The following is a 22087-nucleotide window of genomic DNA, read 5'->3' as shown; positions in this document are numbered from 1 at the left end:
CATGTCTGCCTGCATGCTTTCCACCATGACAATAATGGACTAAACCTCTGAAAGTGTAAGCAAGCCCTAATTAAGTGTTTTCCTTTATAAGACTTGGCATGGTCATGGTGTCTTTTCACAGCAATAGAACAATGACTAAGACAAAGAATTATGGTTTATTTATTTATTTATTTATTGTGACTCAGTTCTGTGGCTCTCTAGTATGGATTTTGTAGACTGCAACAGTGTCAAGTAACAATGTCAAAAGGAAACATCCCTGGCCATATACTATTGTCTGCAATTTACTTTAAAATATTTTAAATAGACAGGGGCCAGGAAAACCCTCTGGGCCAAATCTTCATCTTCACTTGCCTTTATAAATATATTTTACTTTGGTTTGAGTGTTGTGGATTGAAAACAACCTCTATCACTCAGTCATATCCCAGCCTACATTTGCTACATAAGTTTTATTAGAGCACAATCATGGTTATTCACGTATTTTCTATAACTACTTTTGCAATTCAAAGACAAAACTAACAAGTTGAAACAGAAATTCTATGGCCTGTCAGTCAAAAGTATTCAGGCTATGACCATTAGTATGCATCTGTAGGTGTGGATTAAAACAATTTGGTGTAAGTCTCTTGCCCTAACATAAATACTCTTTTGGAGTCAATATTCCAACAGATGGGAGAATGCCAGGGGACTTTCTGCCCTTTCTGAATAAGGAAGAGAAATCTAGTGAGTTCTGTAATCTGTGCCTGTAGGGATGAATGGTACCCTGGGCCTGACTCCACCACAGGCCTGCCTCTGGCTCCTGATCCTAATGTCTCCTGGGGTCTTCATCTAGTCAGTCAAGCCCTGGCGCTAGAATTCTGTTGCACTTGCCTGGTATTAATAAAACTTTCATAAAAGAACAACAAAGAGGCTTTACTGAACTGAACGGATAATCACACGAGCCCCTCCACAGTTTCTAAACAAGATCCATAGCATAGATGTCAGTCTAAACTGGCTTTAGTTGGCACATGGTGAGGAAGAGATTGAATTAAGCACTTACAAGTAACCATGGGAGACTCTCCAGTTTTCTCTGGATCTCACTGGTTTAAGTCACTTCCCAGAAGTTTGCTGAGAAGGCAGTCATGTTTGACTCTACCTCCAGAAGGCAGCTATCCTCACCGGGAATCTCCAACCATGAGACCACCTTGTACAATGAACATGCACAGTCCTACCCCTCCCATTCCATGAACATAAGTAGAAATTCTGAAGGACAAAAGTGTGGTATGAACTTGGGAGGCTGACACTTGGACATATGTGTAAACATTGGGAAAATTTGAGAGGGGACAATGTGGATACACATTAATGAATGAGGGAGAACTATAGCCTGTTATTAGAGAATCTGCAAATTACAACAAGAGTGTAGATGTAAATAACATAGTATTAATCTGTTCCAGGGCACATGTTTACAATGATGGTAACAGTTTAAAAAATATGGGGTTGGAGAGATGGCTCAGAGGTTAAGAGCCCTGGCTGCTCTTCCAGAGGTCCTGAGTTCAATTCCCAGCAACCACATGGTGACCAACAACCATCTGTAGTGAGATCTGGTGCCCTCTTCTGGCCTGCAGGCATACATGTAGACAGAACACTGTATACATAATAAATAAATCTTTAAAAAATATATATATTATTCGTGATACTCAATAAATTATTAGCAAATATGGAAAAAATTAATCCCATCTTCACGCTATAAGTTCCAGAGCTATTTCAGAACTAGAAATCTACCATCAAGGTGTTAATGCTTGGATCCAAGGACCTAAAATTACACATACCTCAGCTGATTCTGAGCAGGCAGGGCAGGGACAATGTTTTCAATATCAAAAAGACTACACCATTTAAGTTCAAGGAGCAAGCCAACAGCTACTTGCTGACCTACAGATGCTTACCAACCCACAGCTACTTCCTGACCTATAGTTACTTACCAACTCACAGCTACTTCCTGACCTATAGTTACTTACCAACTCACAGCTACTTGACCTATAGTTACCAACTCACAGCTACCCATCAACTCACATTTACTTACCAACTCGGAAATTTCTCTTGAGGGCTTTGGAGTGGATGTGCCAAGCTGTTCACCTGACATCCCAAATCCAGGTGGAAGGGATGATTGTCCAAAAACTTGAATGAGATAGGAATCAAAATCCTCACAAATTTTTTTAGACAATTTTTGCTTCAGAGTATCTTTTCAAACAGAAGCAGAAAAGGGGGTTTAGTGAAAGCAGTGGAACTTTACTCAATCCTACTTAAAGATATCAGCAATGTCCTTAAATAAGATACTTCCCATCATTTGATATGAACTGCTAAGTTAGCTACAATAGGAAACATTTTTATTATCTGTAAAAGACTATGTCAAATCTCTGTATGTAGTAAAACAATAATACAGATGGCATAAGTATCATCAATGCCCATTTATCCAAAATGCCAGTACCCTGAGTAATTCTGTGGACAGGACTAGCCTCCTAATACGATGTAAAATGAGCAATTGCATCTGGTTTTAGGGCTAACGAAACCCCAATTAGTCCAAATATGATATTTATTACTGTAACAAGTTAAAAACTCTCTCAGATAAGATGATAAAGCCTTAATTCAATTGGTAAAATGTAACAATTTTCTTAAATGTGTGATACTTCTGGTCATTATAACATGAACAGCCCAGTGAAAACAAATATATCAGATGAGCCTACCAGTTAGCCCACAGAACATTGAGGAAATGAAACTCCTGCTCATCACCCCTGAGCATGGTATGTTACCCCTATGGCTGATGGTTTTGGTACTTGGTGTAGGAAGGGCCTAAGATAGTGTGGCAGTGCTCAGCTACACATTAGTAGTCCCATTAGCAAGTAAGAGTAAATATGAAAAAACATTTCATACAAGAATGCCCACCAGGTTAGCATAGTGACATATTTCCAAAGGTTATTCTTTAAGATAAATTGATAGCATAAAGCAAGCAACTCGAACATGACCTCTAATCCCCATCACTTGCATTTCTTATCTCCTTAGACTTCTGTAACTTTATCATCAAGTTTTTAAAATGTCTTTTCAATGCCAGCTTTGTTTGATTTTGGCTTGCTACAGCCCTTTTTCTAGTTAGGAAACTTTTGAACAGTAACCCATAGTCACAATATCAAAGGTCCCATTCTTTCCCTTCATCCTTATCTACAGCCATGGAAACTCCAGTTGACCTCCACAGCCAACTGAGCACTCACTACACATGAATAAATACAGGACTGTCCCCTCCGCACTCAATGTCACAACACCGAGTCTTCAACATTCTGCAGTTTATAGCTTACAACATAGTGTTGACATAATCCTCTTTAACGTCCTGATTTCTGGACTTTGTCAGGATAACCTAGTGGTGTGACACTGCAAAGAACAACCTAAACTCCTTTCCACGGTGGCAGACACCCTTACCTTGCAGAGTGAAGAAGTCATCAAACTGATAAACGTGTTCTGGGTCAGTAGCGATGAGATTCATTTCTTGGTGAAAAATTTCAAAGTTGGGGTCATCTTTCTTCACCACCCCAATCACAAATATTTCCACATTGGAGTCATTGGCATCCTTCACCACGTCTGCCAGTTTCTTTTTATCTCGGGAATCTGTCTGTCCATCAGTGATCACCAAGGCCACCTTCTTTACCCCTGGCCTTGCCTCCTTGAACATGTCGTTGGCTGCTTGCAGGGCAGTGGCTGTGTAGGTCCCCTCCCCCAGATACTGCATATTGTCTACCACCAGCTTGAAGTCATCCTTGCTGGAGAACTGCTTCAGGCTAGCCACCTTCTCCACCTTGTGGCTGTAGTTGATTATGCCTATCCGGGCTGTGGCAAGGTCCAGGGCTACCCGGTCAGCCAGAGTCTTGACAAAATTTTGGATGATCTGAAAGTTCTCTGGGCCCACACTTTCTGAACTGTCAATCACAAACACCAACTCCAGTGGAGTCTCTTTGCATTTGGGCCCACAACCTAAACGATGAAGATAGAAAATAAAAATGCTTCAGAAATGAGAAAGAAACCATCATAGATCAACATTACTATAGGAGAATGTCAAGCTGGGTGGGAATAAACCAAAGCTTTGTCTTCTTTTCCTGCTACAGTAGGAATAGCTTATAACTCACTCCTCTTTTGGACTCCATGTTTTGTTCTTTTAAGAAAATACACATGGCGGACTGTCTGTAGAAATTCCCTCCAAATTGAAATATTCTAACCTGGATGGAAGTTCCTTAAGATGAAGGAAGTTCTAAAAGGAGGAAATCAACAACTCACAAGTCTTAGAAAGTCTCTGAAACTTACCAGATTCATACAGAAACATAAGGGCCTGTTGAAGGGAAGCAATTCTCTAGTCTTTTAACAGAGAGTTCTAGAATTGAGATTCTAATTTTTTTTTAAAGCAGACACCCATGCGAGGTTTGTCTTCTGGTAATATTAGTGTCTTTGAGTCATTTATATTCTTGTGAATAACACCTCCAGTATACTCCTGTGAGTAGCCCAATAAACTCATTGGCTCACCAAGTTGGGCTTTGGTAACATTATTACTTTGATCTGTCATCGGTTCCCTATCTGGGTTGAACAAACATTTGTTTTTATATCCCCACTAATGGTGCCACACAACAAAAAAGTAGAACTACAGTGTAGCAGGCAATAAACACCTATATGTCTAACCCTTTTAGAATTTGGCATGTTCTGTGTAAGCTTTCTTGGTTCCATTCCTCTCCCAGTGGTGACAGCTGTCCTGAATTTGCTCTCCTTATTCTACAGTTTGTATTTAAGCTACATCCCAAAGCTGCTATTTTAACCTTCAACCACATCTTTAAGTGACACTGGAGATGCCAGATGGATAAAGTGACAGGATGAAAATGTTTAATTAGGGGGTAAATTAGGGCCCTGGAGTCTACACAAGAGCAGCTGCTTAGGCAGTGACTCGTCACCCACTGTGAGGATTATTATGGTTCCCATGCTATCAAGGAGGCCAGCAGTCCATCTGTACCATGAACTCTTTGACAAGAGGGATTCCAGAAAATACGGTCAATAAGCAACCATTCAGAATCAGGGTCCCCAGAAATCTAATCTAGAAGTCGTGTCTTAACTGTCCAAATACCAGCTGTCTCAGGCTAGTTCTCTAGAGACTAAGACATGCTGGGGTTTAGTGCTCTTCTTGCTTCTGTCTGCTGCAAACACAAAAGTCATCATTATCCCGTTCATCGTCTCCTTTAGTTAAACTTTGTCATTATTCCCTCTTTCTGGTAACCCTGAGTCTAAAGTGTTCGCCATGGAGGAATTTAGATTTCCTTGCGAAACAAGGTGAACCCCTGAAATCTTCCTGCCTGTGAGATAGAACACAGTTGCAGAAATCACATTGAAACTCACTTTGGAAAGACATCCCAGCTGAGGGAAAAGCATGTGATAGTCATTAGCTAGTCTCCAGGTGCCCACTGGGCTTTTGCAACCGATTTTCCATTATGTCAGTTTTCTTACCAGGCTCAGGTGTGCCATTGACTATGGATGAGCGTATTACTTTTTTTTTCTTTTTTAAAACAATCTTTTTTTTTACTTTGCATACCAATCCCGTTTCCCTCCCCCTCCCCTCTCCCTTACTCACCCACACCTTCCTCCTCTCTATTACCCATACGCTGGAGCCCTCCTACTCTCCAGCTAGTCTTGAGGAAACAAGACAACAATTGCCTCCCAGGGTTCCTACAGCCTCCCCCAATGTCACTCTCCATTTTCCACTGACTTTTCAGATGAGCCTCCCATTTCCCTACCAGCCATGTACAAGTATCTCCTGAACATTAGCTCTCCAGTACAGCACACATTAGAGCTGATACTGTACAGGACATTTCACTTTCTTGGTAATTAAATCTTACCACATATCTCAATAATAAGTTTGATAATTTCTTCTTTCTGGGGAAAAAGGAAAATGCATTAACATTAAGATTATAACTATAGTATGCTTCCTATAACCCTGAGAGATTTGTCTTAGAATTGTCATTGGATCATCTGATTCACTCCGTCACTGGAGAAAATTAAGCAAATAGCACAATAGTTGGAAGTTGGATCTAATCAGGCTGAATAGTGAAACTTGGTAGTTCTGAATTTTAGACCTTAAATCATATCTCCCAATACATGTCAGCTGTGGGACCCAGGCTGTGAGACGACATAAGAGTGGGACCTGGGCTATCAGATGACACGAGAGTGGACCTGGGATGTCAGACAGCATGAGAGTGAGACCCAGGGTGTCAGACGACATGAGAGTTTCTGGGTCTTGGGCGGATGATGCAGATTACATGAAATGAATGTACAAGGGCTGAGCCCAGCTAGTTCTGCCTCCATAGGCATGGTGCCAATTGGCAAATGATTTAGACCATGTGCTGAGGCCTAGAGGTACCGATTCTTGATCCTTCTGTTCAAATACTCATTTCTTAAAGTCCCCTCCTCCATTTCCTACGATTCTTCTTGATTCCTTATGAAATGACCTCATATTTCTAAAAGCCCCTTCCTGTCCCGTTGCCTGTCTGCTCTATCGACAGGCATAGAACTTGTCTATCTGCTCTGACTAGAGGTTCCCAAAGTGAGTCCACCAGCACTGTGTACTGCTTGTTGCTCGTTGCTCGTTTATAAGGACCGGGTGAGATAACAGGGGCCAGAGTCTGTGTTTGCTAGACACATGGCGCTGAAAGTGATGGTTAACAGGACCCTAGATCTCAACAGGAAAGAACGGCAGAGTCAATGTAAGAAGACAAAACTAACAGGCACACAAAAGGAAACTTTAAAGAACAAATTCATAATGATAGAATTGGGGTAAGCACAATATATGTAACTGGTGACACAGCTTACTTAAATTAACTGCAGCATCATGGAGACTATTGATGTTATTTTCATCTAACAATAGTTTTATGACAAAGAAAAAAAGTGATTCCTCTCAATATGATGCTCGGTTTCACTAATCAAATTATCTAAGAGGAAGGTGTCAGCAGTGCTCTCTGTTGTGGGATATTTGTACACTGTGTGAAGTTATATTGCTGTGATTGTTGTAATAAAAACTGCATGGCCAATAGCTAGAAAGAGGTTAGGTGGGACTTCTGTGGACAGAGAGGACTCTGGGAAGAAGAAGAGTAGAGTCTCTAGCCATACAGAGAAGAAACAGAAGGCGCAAGACAGAAGAGAAGTAATGCCACGTGATAGGATGTAGATGAATACAAATGGGTTAAGTTGCAAGAGCTAGTTGGGAAGAAACCTAAGCCATAGGCCAAGCTCTCATAATTAATAACAAGTCTCTGTGCCATTATTTGAGAGCTAGCAGCCCAAAGAGAAATCTACTACAAGTCTCTCCTCTTCAGGCATTGCCATACTTTTTCACGTTCATGATTTTTACTATGGTATTCAACTGGTCTTCCAAACTATAAACCCTCTTGTGTTTAACAGCTGACCTTCCCTGGTGAATCTGAAGACAGGAAACTGAAGCCTGACTTCAGATACTGGGAAATACCAACACTGAAGGGGACAGGGAAGAGGGAGCTGAAGGAACTGAGTCTTTAAAACAGTCTCTTGTTACTAATGCAGCGGCCCATAACTGGTTGAAATGCTAATAGTAAGTAATGGAGGTGTGAGTGCTCAGGCCTAAATGGGACCTTCATATCATTTCACTCAAGGCTCGGGCAACATAGCAGGAAAAAAGGTGGCAAAACTATAACAGCCAAAGTATAAGGTGATGTGCCATAAAAAGATGTCTTCTAGGCATGACATGGCCATTCCATTCATGAACTTATTGCAACTGTGGCCGTCTCCCCAAAACCTGCCCATGTTTTCTAGGGGGAGGCACATGGGACCTCACTCCTTCTTTGGGCACTGTCATCAATGGTTGGAGGGTTATTTTCATCAGAAATCTCTGAAAAGCAGCCCATGTTCTTTAAATAACCTCCCGCCCATGTTCATTTAAACAGCCCTGATTAAATTCAGTGATAAACACATGCACGCATACACACACATGCACACACGCACACACACTCATGTATACGTGCATGCATACAACATGAAAGTTTCAGGGGGAACTTCTTGAGAAAAAGGGGTTCAGCTGAACAAGGAGGGGATAAAAGAGGGTAAAGGGTGGAAATTACTGAATCCCTCTGTGGGACTGTACAAAGCCGTCAAGGTTGAATACATTTACAAAAAAAAAAAGATAGCAAAAAACCAAAACAATATTTGTTCAAGGGATAGTCTCTCTTGCCCCAAATATTAACACACATCATTTTGTCTTCTCTGAGCTACCACACCCGCCCCAATCTTCTTTTAGCAAAATGTTCATCACATGGCAGATGAATTCTTTTTAATTTTTCTGGTTTTTTTGAGGCAGGGTTTCTCTGTGGCTTTGAAGGCTGTCCTGGAACTTGCTCTTGTAGACCAGGCTGGTCTCGAACTCACAGAGATCCACCTGCCTCTGCCTTCCTAGTGCCGGGATGAAAGGTGTGCACCACCACTGCCCAGCTGGTAGATGAACTCTTTTGGGGAATGGTAGAGAAATGGATATGCAAATGTCTGGATGAAAGAAACCAGTTCTGCGCCTGCCCCCTGTTAGAACAACAAGGTACATCTCAAGCTATGCACAGACTCCTGCCTCTGCCACTGTCAGCAGGTAGCTGCCACACACATGCTCTTCTCGCACTGTAGCCATGGGGATCTGACGGATGCTGGGGGACAACAGAAGGATGCTGTTGTCATGACCAGACAGACTCCCTTCCCTTCCAGGTTTTCCTGCCACTATCCAAGGGATCCGCATCCCCAGCTGGTAGCGGAAGAAAAAAGAAAAAGGAAGAACCGAAGGCCTCCTTGTCTAATCTCTAAGAGATGTGGGGATCTCTAACCAGAAAGGAAGAGTTTGAATTTGCTAGGAAAACTCTATAACCTCCTAGCCCATTAGCATTTAAAGAATCATCTTTTGGTCGCTGTTTTTAATAGTGAGTGAAAAAGAGTAGAAAAGGTTTGTAGACATTTAACACATCTGTAAATGTGACCTTATGTATAATTCCAGCTTTGAGATAACTAGCCTTACAGCAGTTTCTTAAGGAACAAGAAAAAAAGGGGCCCTAGCCTGAAGTGAGAAAAGCCCAGTGAAATAAAAGCTCATTTGGCCTCTAGATGTCTTCTAAGCATATCACTCCCTAATCGCCAATAACAGCAACCTGATCATTCCTACCAGAGGCTAGAGAGAGCAACCCTCTTTGTTCACATGCAGCTCAGCGTGGCTTCCCACTGTGATTTCTCCCCTCATCCAGATGAAATTACCTCCCGCACCCACGACAACATTGATCTGGCAGCAGACACCATTATTTAAACAGAACAAGCTAACACCCAAAGCATTCATAATTCTAGGGCTACAACATGAATAATTCACAAGCATGGGCCCCTCAATTACCCTCTAGGATAGACACTCACCGTAAGTCCCAGGTCTCCTTTTGGTCCTTGTAAGCCCTACTTGGTAGAAAAAAAGGAGTAACATTCAGGATAGAGTAGACCCAGTTGAGAGTTATAAAGCCATTATGAGGCTTGAAAAACCATATCTTGCCTGTTTTCCAGGAGAACCAGGCTCTCCAATTTCTCCTTTTTCACCTTTCTTTCCCATATCGCCCCGTTCTCCATGGTCTCCCTGTATAATATGGTTAAAAGATAAACTTTAAATCGTGAACATTAATGCCAGATAAGAAAAAAAAACCCTACAGTTTTGTTTGTTGCAACTAAAATCCCCTTCAAGACATGGCGTTCTTACTGATATAAATACACATGGGGAAAGAAGTCATTTACACTTGAGAGGCACTGAGACACCTTCTAATCAGCTCGTTGCCTTCAGGAAACTCAACTGTTGTATAATTTACCAGGTTCCTGAGGTTTCTGTGTCTCTGACATATGCCTCATAAGGATTTAGTCTTTTGTTGGCTGCCTTTGAAGAATGAAGGAAAATATACCGTGTTTGGTTCTATCGCAGACGGCCCTTTCATTATGTAAAGGAGGCAGGAAGCATGAAATCTCAGTCAAAATCAAGGCTAAGCAGTCGAGACTGTGTGCCTAGGCATTTCCATAAGATTCTAATTCACTTACCTTCTGGCCAGGGAGGCCATGGCCCACTGAGCCCTTGGACCCTGGAAAACCTTGAGGTCCTTGGTCCCCCTATGTGAGATATAAGAAAGATGTGTTCTTATTAATTCCCCAGAATAACTCGGAATATTTAGGGAGTTAGAAACTCACTTGCAGTGAGTTTCTGTACTGCAGACTTACCTAATTTTGAGGATGTTATTAAAATACATATGTAGATACAGATACGCATATAGAGATAGGCTTCTTGATTTGCTAGCATTCATGTGGTATAGACACCTCTATCTTGACCTAAAGCTTTGAGTATGCATACTTGTTCACAAATAGCTAATGTCTCAGTTTTTCTTTGTATTTTCCTATATTTATTAATGTGTGCTAAAAGCAAATATTAGTAATGGGGAGAAACAATGAAACATTTTCCTCCAAACAGCCCAAGGATAAGGGGCTGTTTATATAATTGGCTATAATCTGCTAGTTACATCTTTGATTAGTTACAGCAACAGGCAGGACTCGATTTTGGTTCTCCTCCACACATCTTAATTCCCTCTCTTGCCCAAAACACACAAGGGCAAAAGCAACATCATGGTATGGAATATGAAATAGAAATAATCACTAATAAATCACAAAGTCACAGTAACGATACCTAAGAAATCTATCCCAAATCCTTACTTAAGTGTGCATCAGTTGGTGATTTATTTGTCTGTGGCAGAGTACCAAAGATCCTGGGCTAGCAGGACCATCTTAGTTCCCTTCTGTCATGCTCTCAGGAGTACCCAAACCAACATCAGGAGAATGTCAGTGTGTACAATAAAAATTCTAACCCTAGCCCTCACCTCACACTAGCATAAAGAGACTCATGGGTGAAGGGAGAGATAAATACTTTGCAGGAGTCAATCTGTCACAGCACAGTATGATAGGGCTCTAGGAGTTACTGTGCATCTGAATAGATCTGAATAGAATTCTACTCTTGGCTCCTGTATTCAAGATACAAAGCAGGTTCCTACAAAGCAAGTGGCCCAATTTGAGAACTTGTTCCCTGAATGTCTTTTCACCTTGGTGTCCTCTAGCCAAGCCTAATTCTGTGACACAGTGAGGCCAGCAAGAAGGAATGACTGTAGCACTGCAAACTCTGAACACACCCAAGATGACTCACCCTTGAGAAGTTGTATCTTTCAGCATACTAGAAGTTAGTGACATGGTTCGTTCATTTTATAATCAAGAGTGATTCTCTTTTCCCACTAGGAAATCTGGAAATACTGAGAGGCCCAGAACTCTGCAAGGAAACTGGTGCCAGCTAAATAGCATATGAAGCATACAAAAAGCAGGAAGGTAAAGATGACAGACCAGCCTCACACTTACAGGAAAATAGGCCCTAGAGGGCATGGACCTCATCTGGAGTTTAGAAGCATGTGCCTACCTGTGGACCCGGTGGCTAGCCCACAGAGAAGTATGAGGGACCCTGAGGAGACAACTGCCTGCAATTCTACTATCTTTTGTTTTAATTGAAAAGAAAACAGTCCACATATTACATGTACAGTCTTAAGACTCAGGGAAGGACACGGTGTAAGTTTGCTGCTTCCTCTGATGTTTGTGAAAGTGAGTGAGGGCATCTTCACCCAAGGAGATAGTTGTTAAAAAAGGAAGCTTCAGACTGAGGCAATGCCTCAGACTGATCGCTGCTATCTGTGCTGAGGGGTCCAGACGGACTACTGGTCAGGTACAACAGAGACAAAAAATTCACAGAAGAACATTCAAAGGAATCCAGTGGTTGGCTTTGTCCCCATCCCAAAGGAAGACAGATAGTGAAAAGCAATGCTATACTATTATATAGTGAGGAATCATCACTGGGAAGTCTCCACTTAGACAGAGGGTCTGGGAGGCATTCCACACCTTCCGAACAATTATGCAGAATGATTGTTTCTTAGGCAGTATTTCAGATCTCTATGGCAGATATTACAAAGGATGTCCAATAAAGGTTTATTACTAACTGCCTTTAAGAAGTGAGGCAATTTCCCAACAACGTGAGAAGCCATATCCTGAGGGAATATGTTGCATAGTTGTTAGAAAGGCATGATACTTCTCCCAGACCCTGTGTCTAAGTGAAGTTACAACTCTTTCGTAGTCTGTCATGGGCCTGTAGTTGTGGGACAACCAGTCGGCTCAATGTCTTAGGAAACACTGGATCCCTACGATAAGACAGGACCTCAGCACACCCTCTCCTGGCAGAAATACCAGATGTTATGTATAATCTAGCAAGAAGGACTCAGATAAAATTCTGGACCTGTTCCTAGCAGCCGATGTGGATGCTGTGAGATGATGGGATGCTGGGGCTACAGGCAGAAGGGGAGATCACACCTACATGCAGGTTGCTCTTCTGGTACCCACTAGAGCTCAGAAGAAAGATATGCAAGCCGGAAGACTGGGCAGCAGTGACTGGTGGGAGGCTGGAGAAACTTCCCTGTGGTACAGGCCTAGGAGTGAAGCCACAGCCCTACTGCCTCTTTCTGTCTAAGAACCATAACAAATACTGTGGGACAGCGGGCTCACACATGGAGCAATCTATTTCTTACTGTTCTGGAGGCTGAGAAGAGCAAGATCCAGACAGGGGAGGAGGCATTGTCTGGTGAGGGCCATTTTCTGGTTCACAGAGAGTGTCTTCTTGCTACATTCTCACGTTGATGGTGTAAGGGGCATAGCAGCTCACTGGACCTATTCTGAGGACACTAGTTCATTTATGAGACCCCTGCCCTCTTGATTTAATCACATCCCCAAGGCTACATCCTAACAACGTCACCTTGAGAATGAGGCTTGCAGCATAAAGATCGGGAAATGTGCAAACCCTATCACACAGGAAAAGGCGTGGCACTCCCTATGGGGAAAGGTCATCTAAAGAGAGCAAAACCAGAATCCTTACCTCTCAGGCATAGGCGATGGCTCATGACAGCTGAGGGAAGAAACAGACTAAAACCCACAGCAAGGAACCCTAGGAACCAGCATTTAAGCTTTGGGCCAGGAATGCATAGTCAGCCCACGCCAGCAGGAGCCTCTTGTGCATAGAACTGCTATGAGTCTTACTGAATATAAATACTTTTCCTCAAAGTAATGAAAATAGAAGTCCTTTACAAAAATGGAAAGAATTGGAGCCAGAGAGCTGTGTCAGTGGTTAAAAGCACCTATGGCTCTCGCAGAGGCCCTGGGTTTGATTCCCAGCACCTACATGGTGGCTCAAAACTAACTGTAACTCCCATTCCCAGGACCCATTGCCCTCTTCTCTGCAGGTAGCAGGCACACACATGGTAGGCTCCCAGCAAAACACCAGTGAACATAAATTTTTAATTAAGAAAAATGGAGCCCTTGACAAAAATTTTAACCTATGCATATAGGTTAAACTGTGTGATATCAATGAACATTTGCAGATATCTACCGATGTGCTATATTGCATAAAAGAATGTGCTTGTTTGTAACAAAAAATACTGAAGTAGTTAAGAGAAAAAGTAAAAATAACATATCTTCAATATACTATCAAATGTTTCATAAAAATAACATGACTATGTATATACACACATACACATACGTTGACTTTTCAAATTTGGTGATATTAACATTTAGCAACTCTAGGTAAGGGGGCCTACAGGAATTCTTTATGCTATAATTGCAATTTGCTTAAATGTGAAATTACTTCAAAGTAAGGATTAGAGATCAATGTATGAAAGGAATGAATGAGAAAATAAACCAGTGCACGAAGATACCATCCGTCATTGGAGTAGCTGAGCACACAGGCTGCCCTGAGTCTGAGAACTCACAAGTTAAATAAGCCCCAAAAGACTACAACAGAGTCCAACATATGCACTTCATATGTGGTGTGTATGGTGTGTGTGTGTGTGTGTGTGTGTGTGTGTGTGTGTGTGCTCGCACGCGTGCAAATAAAAGCATATATGAGTACATGTGCCCTGGAAGCCAAGGTGTGCTATGCTTTTTTTATTTTTTGATGAAGTCTCTCTTTGGTGTAGTGCTAGACAATTAGGCCAGGCCAGCTGGCCAGAGTGTCGCAGGGAGCCTCCTGTCCCTGCCTCTCCGCACTGGGAATCAAAGCCAGGACATCATGCTCATGGGCAAGCACTTTCTCCCACACCCGTCTCCCCAGGCTGCGGTATGTACTTCTTGAGGGCGTTTTTGCTTTGAACTCAGGAGGCTTTGACCACCACTGACAGCCTGTACAGTTCCCAGGATTTACATTCACATAGCCGCCAGTTCAACACTAAAAACAAGGAAAACATTGTCCCAGGTGAACACAATCGGCTTACCCTCCCAACGTGGTTATATACCACCAGACTAGGACTTCTACCTCAGCAAAACGTCAGTGTCAACAGAAGTGACACCAGGCTACCTTCAAATAAAGGGACTCTCTGGCTACCAATGCCCCTTCCTGTTGGAGCTCATGCCACCCAAGTTTTCTCTATTACCTTATAAGTACCAGCAATGTTAATCATTTATAGAACAGGATTTTTTTATTTCTAAGAAGAGATATGAGTTCATATTTAGAAATGGTAACTAAGAAGCCTGTTATTAAAGGGAAAATGTATCAAGATGTTCTGATACTTTGGCTCAGGCCTGCTGCCTCACTGAAGATTGAAAGGTAAGAACAAAAACAACCTGAGCACAGACTCTATTTCGTGAAAACATGAACCATCTTGGTTTTATTTTTATCTTTGCACCCTTGTCATTTTCCTGTTGAGCTGTTCTCCTCCTAGGCATTTTCTATCACGTACTAAAAGAGAAAGGACTAAAATCAATAAGGCAAGCGAGAGTCAGAGATTTCAGTTCAAACAAAATCCCCTCTGACAAGAGGGTAGCCTTGTCTGAGAACCCCAGAGACCTGGTTACATGGTGGAAACAAACGGAGCTTCTGGCTAGCTTTCAGCTGTGGCTCGGCAGGGACCTTCTAGGCTCAGAGTTCTGGCTGGAGAGGATTTGGGAATGGGAAGGGATTTAGCTTTGTGGGATTTTCTGTTTTTGCTTTTGTTTTTTTAATTTCTATGCGATTGTGCAAGCATATGAATAAGTCTAAATGGCAATACTCTGTAATGGACCTACAGTATCCCAGGATTTTTTAAAGTATCATTCTTCCCTCTGTTTCTGTGCTATGCTGTCTCTCCCCCTTTCTGATCACACTATCACTAATAAGAACTTGGGGAGGGGGAAGTGCTTGTAAATTTTGAAACTGGAGAATGAAAACTTTCTCCCAACTGGAATGAAGAAGGCAGTATTGTCTAAGATGTTGACTTAGTGGGTGAATGGTACAGTTAATCAGATCAATGACAGTCTTTCAGTGCTCTGCCTGTAAGCCAGAAACCACTTTGTACTGCTTTGTGGGCACAGCCAGCTCACAAGAGAAGGAAAATTTCCATTTTATTGGCCTCTGTAGTATATTAAATTGTACATGTCAATATAAGGTGCTTGTCTAGGGACTTCTCGAAAACCAGATTGATCTGCTATTTGGGCACTGATTTCCTAAAAGTTCTGATCATAACGCTTTGCTGCTGTAAGTATCAAGTGCCATTTATTGTTTCCCTGTGAGCAAGGAACACATTTATGTTTCTGTGTAATTTCTTAATAGTCCTGTGAGCAAATGCGCGGGTGATAAAAGTCAGCCTTAGGCGAGCCCCTCAAGCTCTTCTGGATTATACCTGATTTTGCAATATTTTCAACAGGAATTCTGTTTCCAAAATTCAAGCTGACAGGTCCTCCAAACAAAGGTTCAACGGCTTTTTACTCTAGAATAGACTTTTCCCCTCTCTAACCTGATAATCAACTGCTTCTAGTTACTTAAAATCCCTTCCCCCGTGGCACTGCGTTCATCTAACTGAATGTCCCATTTTGATATGTTAACACTCTTTAATGGGGACTGTAAGACAGCCTAATGCCTGTTTGATAAAGTAGCCCATTTGCTTAGGAGGAGAATCAATGAGTAAGTTACAGGCTATCAGGCAAGCATTTGTTGGAGCAGAGCCCCAGGGCTTCTGGTACCAGGCCAGAATATAATCCCAGCAGGCTGAATGGAACAAAACCATGCCTTCATTATATTTGATTTCATTCAAATGGTGATCTACTTGCAATTGTGTTTTGTGGGAGACAAGGAAATCACTTACAGATTTAGTGGTTGATTTTTAGTCTGTTCCTAAAGACAATCCAACACCTTTGCTATGTGTATTTCTGCATTCTTCATGGTCTCAGTGTAGAGCCAAGATATGCCAGCCACATGCAGTGAGAGTTTCTAGAACAGCTCCCATGGAAACTTCCAGGAGCTGGGCCATGATGCTGCTGACATTAGTACTGATAGCTGTATTCATTTCCTAGGGCTGCTATAATGAATTACCACCAATAGAGAGGTTTAAAATACTGCCTGCTTTTTATCTCACAGTTCCAGGAGTTAGAAATCTGAAATCAGTTTCCAAGGTATAGACAGAACTAGTTTTCTCTAGAGGCTCTAAGGATAAAATATGTTGCCTTCATTCTTTCAACTCCCAGTGCCTTCTGTCTTCTGTGTTTTTTTTTTCTATCCCCCTTTACTCCCGGCTATTTCTATCAACACATCATTCCTGCCACAGTCTCTCTCTGTCTGCCTCCTTCTTGTTTGAGATTACCTTTAGGGTCCACCCAGACAACCTGGAACAACCTCCTCTTACCCCATTTCTAGTTTTTTATGCCATAAAACAGTAAGTTCACATTCCACAGGTAAGGACATGGTCATCTGTATAACTCATTGTTCAGCCTACCATATTGACTTTTTTCTTATTCCTATAAAAACAATATAATACGGTTACCATGTTATCTGTAATTAATCTTCATATATTGCCATTTAAATAATACCACCTGCATGTTAATGTGCAAGTTAACTCAGTTTACACTCTAATAGTGAATGAAGTTAAAAACACTGTGTTCTATAGTGACATTTTGTTCAACAACAGCCATGTATATATAGCTGTAGGTCCTATAAGGTTATACAAGAGATGAAAATTCTCATCACTTATTGCCATCCTGCTGACATGTTATATATAGCCTGATCTCCACTCATATCTTTGTGGTGATGCAAATATAATGCAGCCAGTAATCTAAAAGTATAGAACTTGGTGGCCGGGCGGTGGTGGCGCACGTCTTTAATCCCAGCACTCGAGAGGTAGAGGCAGGCGGATCTCTGTGAGTTTGAGGCCAGCCTGGGCTACAGAGCGAGTGCCAGGATAGGCTCTAAAGCTAAACAGAGAAACCCTGTCTCGAAAAACCAAAAACCAAAACAACAAAAAAGAACATAGGAGGAGTTAGAGAGTGGGAGGTGGACTTGATAAAAGCACATAACATGCAAGTATGAAATCCTCAAAAGTAAAGTTTTTAAGAAATAAAAGTATAGTACCCTCTGGGCTGAGGAGGCGGCCCAGGCAGTGAGATGCCTGCAATAGCAAGTATAAAGTCAGGCATGGCCATGTGTGTCTGTAACTCGAGCACTGAGGGTTAGAATGTGTGCAGATACATGGAGCCTTGGAGTACAGTGGCCAGTTAGTCTTGCCAAAATGATGAGCTTTGGGTTCAGTGAGAGCAATCAAGGAAAGACATGTGGCATCACCCTCATGCTTACACACACACACACACACACACACACACACACACACACACACACCATACCACACTATACACACACACAAACTACAGGATGTGCAGCTAGATACAGTACCTAATGCTTGATGATAAACACATGTGTAGCACAAATATTAAAAACCCAGAGACTGATATTGGGGTTCACCTGAAGGTCAGAAAAGCAAAGTGGCCAGGCACTAGCTCTTACCTCTACCTCAGACCAAAATGGGCAATACTGCCTCCACAAATCCTCGAACTTTACTTATGACTTATTAAAGATTGACGGAGGGTTCAGAATGTAAAGCTAGTCACACGCTATAAAGGTCAGGCAGTGGTGGTACACACCTTAATCCCAGGACTCACAAGACAGGCAGATAGATCTCTCTGAGTTCAAGGTCACCCTGACCCACACAAGAGTGGAGAATAGCAGAGCTCGTGCCATTGATCTCAGCATTTAGGATCACATGTCTTTAATCCCAGCACTAGGGAGGTATAAAAGGAAGAAGCAAAGGGTCTCATGTGGAGATTTAGTTTCCAGCTGTTTATTGTCTCTGAGGATTAGTGGGGTTCGCCGGATCATCCTTTCAATCTGAGGTAGAGGTAGGAGCTACTGGCTTGGCTGCTTTGCTTATCTGATCATCAGCTTGAACCCCAATATCTATCTCTGGGTTTTTAATATTCGTGTTACCCACATGCTGCTTTCTTACATACTAACTCTCAGTTTCAATCCTGAGATTGAATATATTGGCAGGTCATAGTACGAAAAGCACCATGGCTTTGGAGGGTTTCTCCAGCTAGTCTCAGCTTCATATATCAATTTGTCTTGCCCTTCTGTCTAAATCTGTCTATAAACCTGGCGAATTTCATGAATATCTTAGTTAACATTCAAATGTACTTGTACCACAAATGCTAAATACAAAGAGACAGAGTGGCCTTAAAGGCAGTTGGCTATGCCAAAGACAACTATATCTGCCACAACCCCTTTGCTGGCTGGCTGTAGTCTCCTGGTTCTCTAACCCGAGTCTCCAGCAGATCACATGTTTTGCTGTTTGGTTCCTTCTAAAGATTTATTTTAATTGTGTGCATGCATGTGTTTGCAGGCAGATATGGAAGCCAGAGGGGCATTGGATCTCCTAGAGCTGTAGTTACCCATGGCTATGAACCCACTGGGAGGCAAACTCCAGTCCTCTGCAAGAACATTGAATATTAATCATTGAGCTAGCTAGCTACCTCTCCAGCCCTGGTGGTTTGGTTTAGATGACTCCAACTTTTCCTTTGGTGTCCCTTGTGCTCTCAGGAGAGACATACACCAGGTTCCTTTCTTATTATTATCCTGAGTAACCTTATCTGCATCTGTGACTTTAGTGTTGACCCTAGAAAGCTAAGCACCAATTCTCTTATCTCAATAGTCATTATTATCTCTAAATTCCTGACTTAGCTTACTGTCCGCTTTATAGAGTTTTCCATATGATAGCAACTGCAGAACCAAATCTATCAAAAACAGAAATCCTACTCTGCCACATTTTCTGTCCCTCATGCACTCACCCCCCAGGGATGGCAGATTCTCTGTGTCAGACCTCTGTTGTCTCTGGTCATCCTTACCCAACATGTGTGTAAGGACCAGCTCTCCTAAGACACCCAAGCAGTCTTCTCCCATCTGTCCTCACTCCAGCCATAACTAGCATCCTTCATATCAACCTCTCTCATATCATGTATGTCATAACAGCTTTGGATGCTCTTATCTTATCCATCCTATTTACTATAAATTTCAAAACTATTAATCCTGCCCTTTTTTTTACCTTCTGAGGTACATACTTCAGATTCCTATACATCATATTGAGCTGACTAAAGACCATATACTCTAAACTCTATCTTATTTAGTTTCACAAACCACACAGATGCCTCTTAGGTTAATTAAAGAAAATTTGGAACGCAAACTGATCATAGAATGTCCAGCTCCAATGCATACACCTACAACATGACTATTGCAACCCAGTGCTCAAGGAGCATCAAGTAAAACTGTAAGACCCAGGGTACAAAAAACTCTACTGTTTCCTAGAAATGACAGAGAAGCTTCACCCAAGATACTTCAGGAATATAACTCCTAAACTAGACCTGAACAAGGACAACACCAGCAGACGTGCTAATGTGGAAGGGGAATTGTCATGAGCCTCCGCCCCTAGAAGAGGAATGACAGATAAGTCCGGGGATGCTGACCTAAGGGAAACAGCCTTCCCCGGTGAGGAGCTCCTTAATTGGTTACCCTAAACCAAGTTGTCAGTCCTGAAGTCATGTACACGCAAGCTACACTGAACAGACTCAGCAGGTTGCATTTATATATTTAATACTTAATATATGGGTGGAGTTGAAGAAAGGAATCGGAATGGAGGAAAATAATGTAATTACATTTTAATTTTAAATATTGGAGGTCCAATATGGAAATGGGATAATAAAATAAGGATGTATGGAAAAGTTCGGCAGATATTTATTGGTGAATCAACTGAAGAAGGTATTTATAACCAAGTTCTCTGGGCTAGGAATGTGGAGCTGGGTCCAGGGTCAATTTGTGAATGGCTCCTCTAGCATTGGCTTCTGAGACAGCTGAATAAAGCCGGGAAAGAGGTTCATGTGTTAGAAAACCCACCGTGGCTCACTTGAGATGAAGTCTGCTGACTGCACAGGTCATTTCAGCAGGAGCATAGGAACAGCAGGAAATGCTGACCTGGACAGGCACAGCCGCTACCTGAGCAGCAGGAAGTGAGGCCTCTTAGCACAATATTCAATCCCTCTGCAGAAGTTTGCCAAACACACCGATTCTATGATATGTTGTGTGCTTTTCAAATTACCTCATTTATAGACAAGAATGGGCACAGAAGCAGTGGAAAGAGCAAAGCCTCCTCATAACGATGTACCCTGGGGTAGGCTGAGTCCTGGGTTCGTAAAGCTTTCTCTTGCTCTAACAAAATGCATGAGATGCAAATTTACAGAAGGCAAGATTTATTTTGGCTCATGGTTGCCAAGGTTGCAGCATATGATTTGCTTAGCAGCAACTTTGGGTGCCTAAGGCAACATGGGGCATTTTGATGGAGAATGAGTGAGTAGTGGAGCAAACATCTCACCTTGTAGCTGATAGGTAGCAGAAAAAGAAAGAGTCAGGAATAAGACACACTTCCCCCCCAAAGCACACCCACCCATGGCCCACTTTCTCCAATTAGGCTTGTTCATCTGGGAACTCATCAGGGAATTTAACATACTGAGGTGGTTAGCACTGTGGTGATCCAACCACTTCTCAACAGCACCACCACGTCATCAGCGTATGAGCCTTCCAGGACAATTTTATACCCAAGCCACAATCAGCCTAACACCTGGAGCAAGTGAAGGATCTCTTCCATGGAAAGGGGGTCTTCCCAGCTGTGACTAAGTTAAAGTTCTTCACACAGGGGGATCATTCTTGATTGTCTCGGTGCGTCTTAAGTGTAATCATGAGTCTCCTTCAGAGGGAATCAGAAGGAGGTATGCCAAAACAGCAGAAGTCAATGGGAATGGTAGAGTTCGTTGGCTTTGCAGACGGAGAAAGATGCGGCATCAAGGTGTGGCAGGAATGTGGATCTATTAAGATTAATCTGCTATACAAGGGCTTCCAGAACTACAAGAGACTGCAGGTGGGTTGCATTCAAGCTGAATGTGTGGCAGTCTGTTACAGCAACCACAGGAAAGCAGCACAGAGACTAAGGCCATTCTTCCTGCTCAGGGCAAAGCAGACCATAAGATCAACATTGTATGTTAAGTCATCAAAAGTAAGTTGGCTCAAAAGTATCACTCCAAGTGTCATGCAGTGAAGAAGAGGGCGCCATGAACAGAGCTCAGTGTGGTTTGGCATTGTGCAGGCCAGCACGCAAAGCAATGGCAGTTCTTTGGAGAATGCTGTTCATCTTCAGAAGACAAAGGAATGCTAGGAAAGTCACTCTCACTCCAAGGGAAAAGGATGGCTATTCCATGTGTTAGCCCTTGCAATATGGCTGGAGACTGTTGGAAAGTCCTGCTTCAATATGAGTGATAGCTTGATTACCATATGTATTTTGTTTCCAATATCACCTGTGGTCTATATTGTTAGAATTGTTTCTTAATCCTATGTTTAAAGATGGAGCTCAATTCCATCTCCAGAGCCCCTCTAAGGTGAAGCAGAAGCTTTTCTCTACCTCTTCTTCATGTTTTAAATGACCCTCAGAGTCTGAGGCATGGAGATAGCCCTACTATGCAATCTGGGAATACCTGGGCACTACCAAGAAATAAGAGTGTCTTATGCTGCTGTTGCTGGGGTAAAACACTGACCAAAAGGTTTTCTGTGGCT

The 22087-nt window shown here is 42.3% G+C and overlaps 1 protein-coding gene across 2 annotated transcripts in view; it reads right to left on the bottom strand.

Moving 5' to 3' along the window:
* The window catches only part of Col28a1 (collagen type XXVIII alpha 1 chain), a 185542-nt gene that overhangs the window by 13780 nt on the left and 149675 nt on the right, over positions 1-22087 (bottom strand). For both annotated transcript variants that reach the window (XM_040728558.1, XM_040728559.1), the window contains 6 exons: positions 10114-10182; positions 9584-9664; positions 9454-9489; positions 5889-5925; positions 3442-3990; positions 2054-2211 (listed from right to left, as the gene is read on the bottom strand). In XM_040728558.1, coding sequence (XP_040584492.1) covers positions 2054-2211; positions 3442-3990; positions 5889-5925; positions 9454-9489; positions 9584-9664; positions 10114-10182 — 930 coding nt within the window. The remainder of the gene's footprint in view (positions 1-2053; positions 2212-3441; positions 3991-5888; positions 5926-9453; positions 9490-9583; positions 9665-10113; positions 10183-22087) is intronic.

The sequence above is a fragment of the Mesocricetus auratus genome, unplaced genomic scaffold, assembly GCF_017639785.1.
Source record: "Mesocricetus auratus isolate SY011 unplaced genomic scaffold, BCM_Maur_2.0 Super-Scaffold_100019, whole genome shotgun sequence".
NCBI classification, from domain to species: Eukaryota; Metazoa; Chordata; class Mammalia; order Rodentia; family Cricetidae; genus Mesocricetus; species Mesocricetus auratus.
Note: the sequence above shows the minus strand (reverse complement) of the source record. Positions and strands in the feature narration are given on the sequence as shown.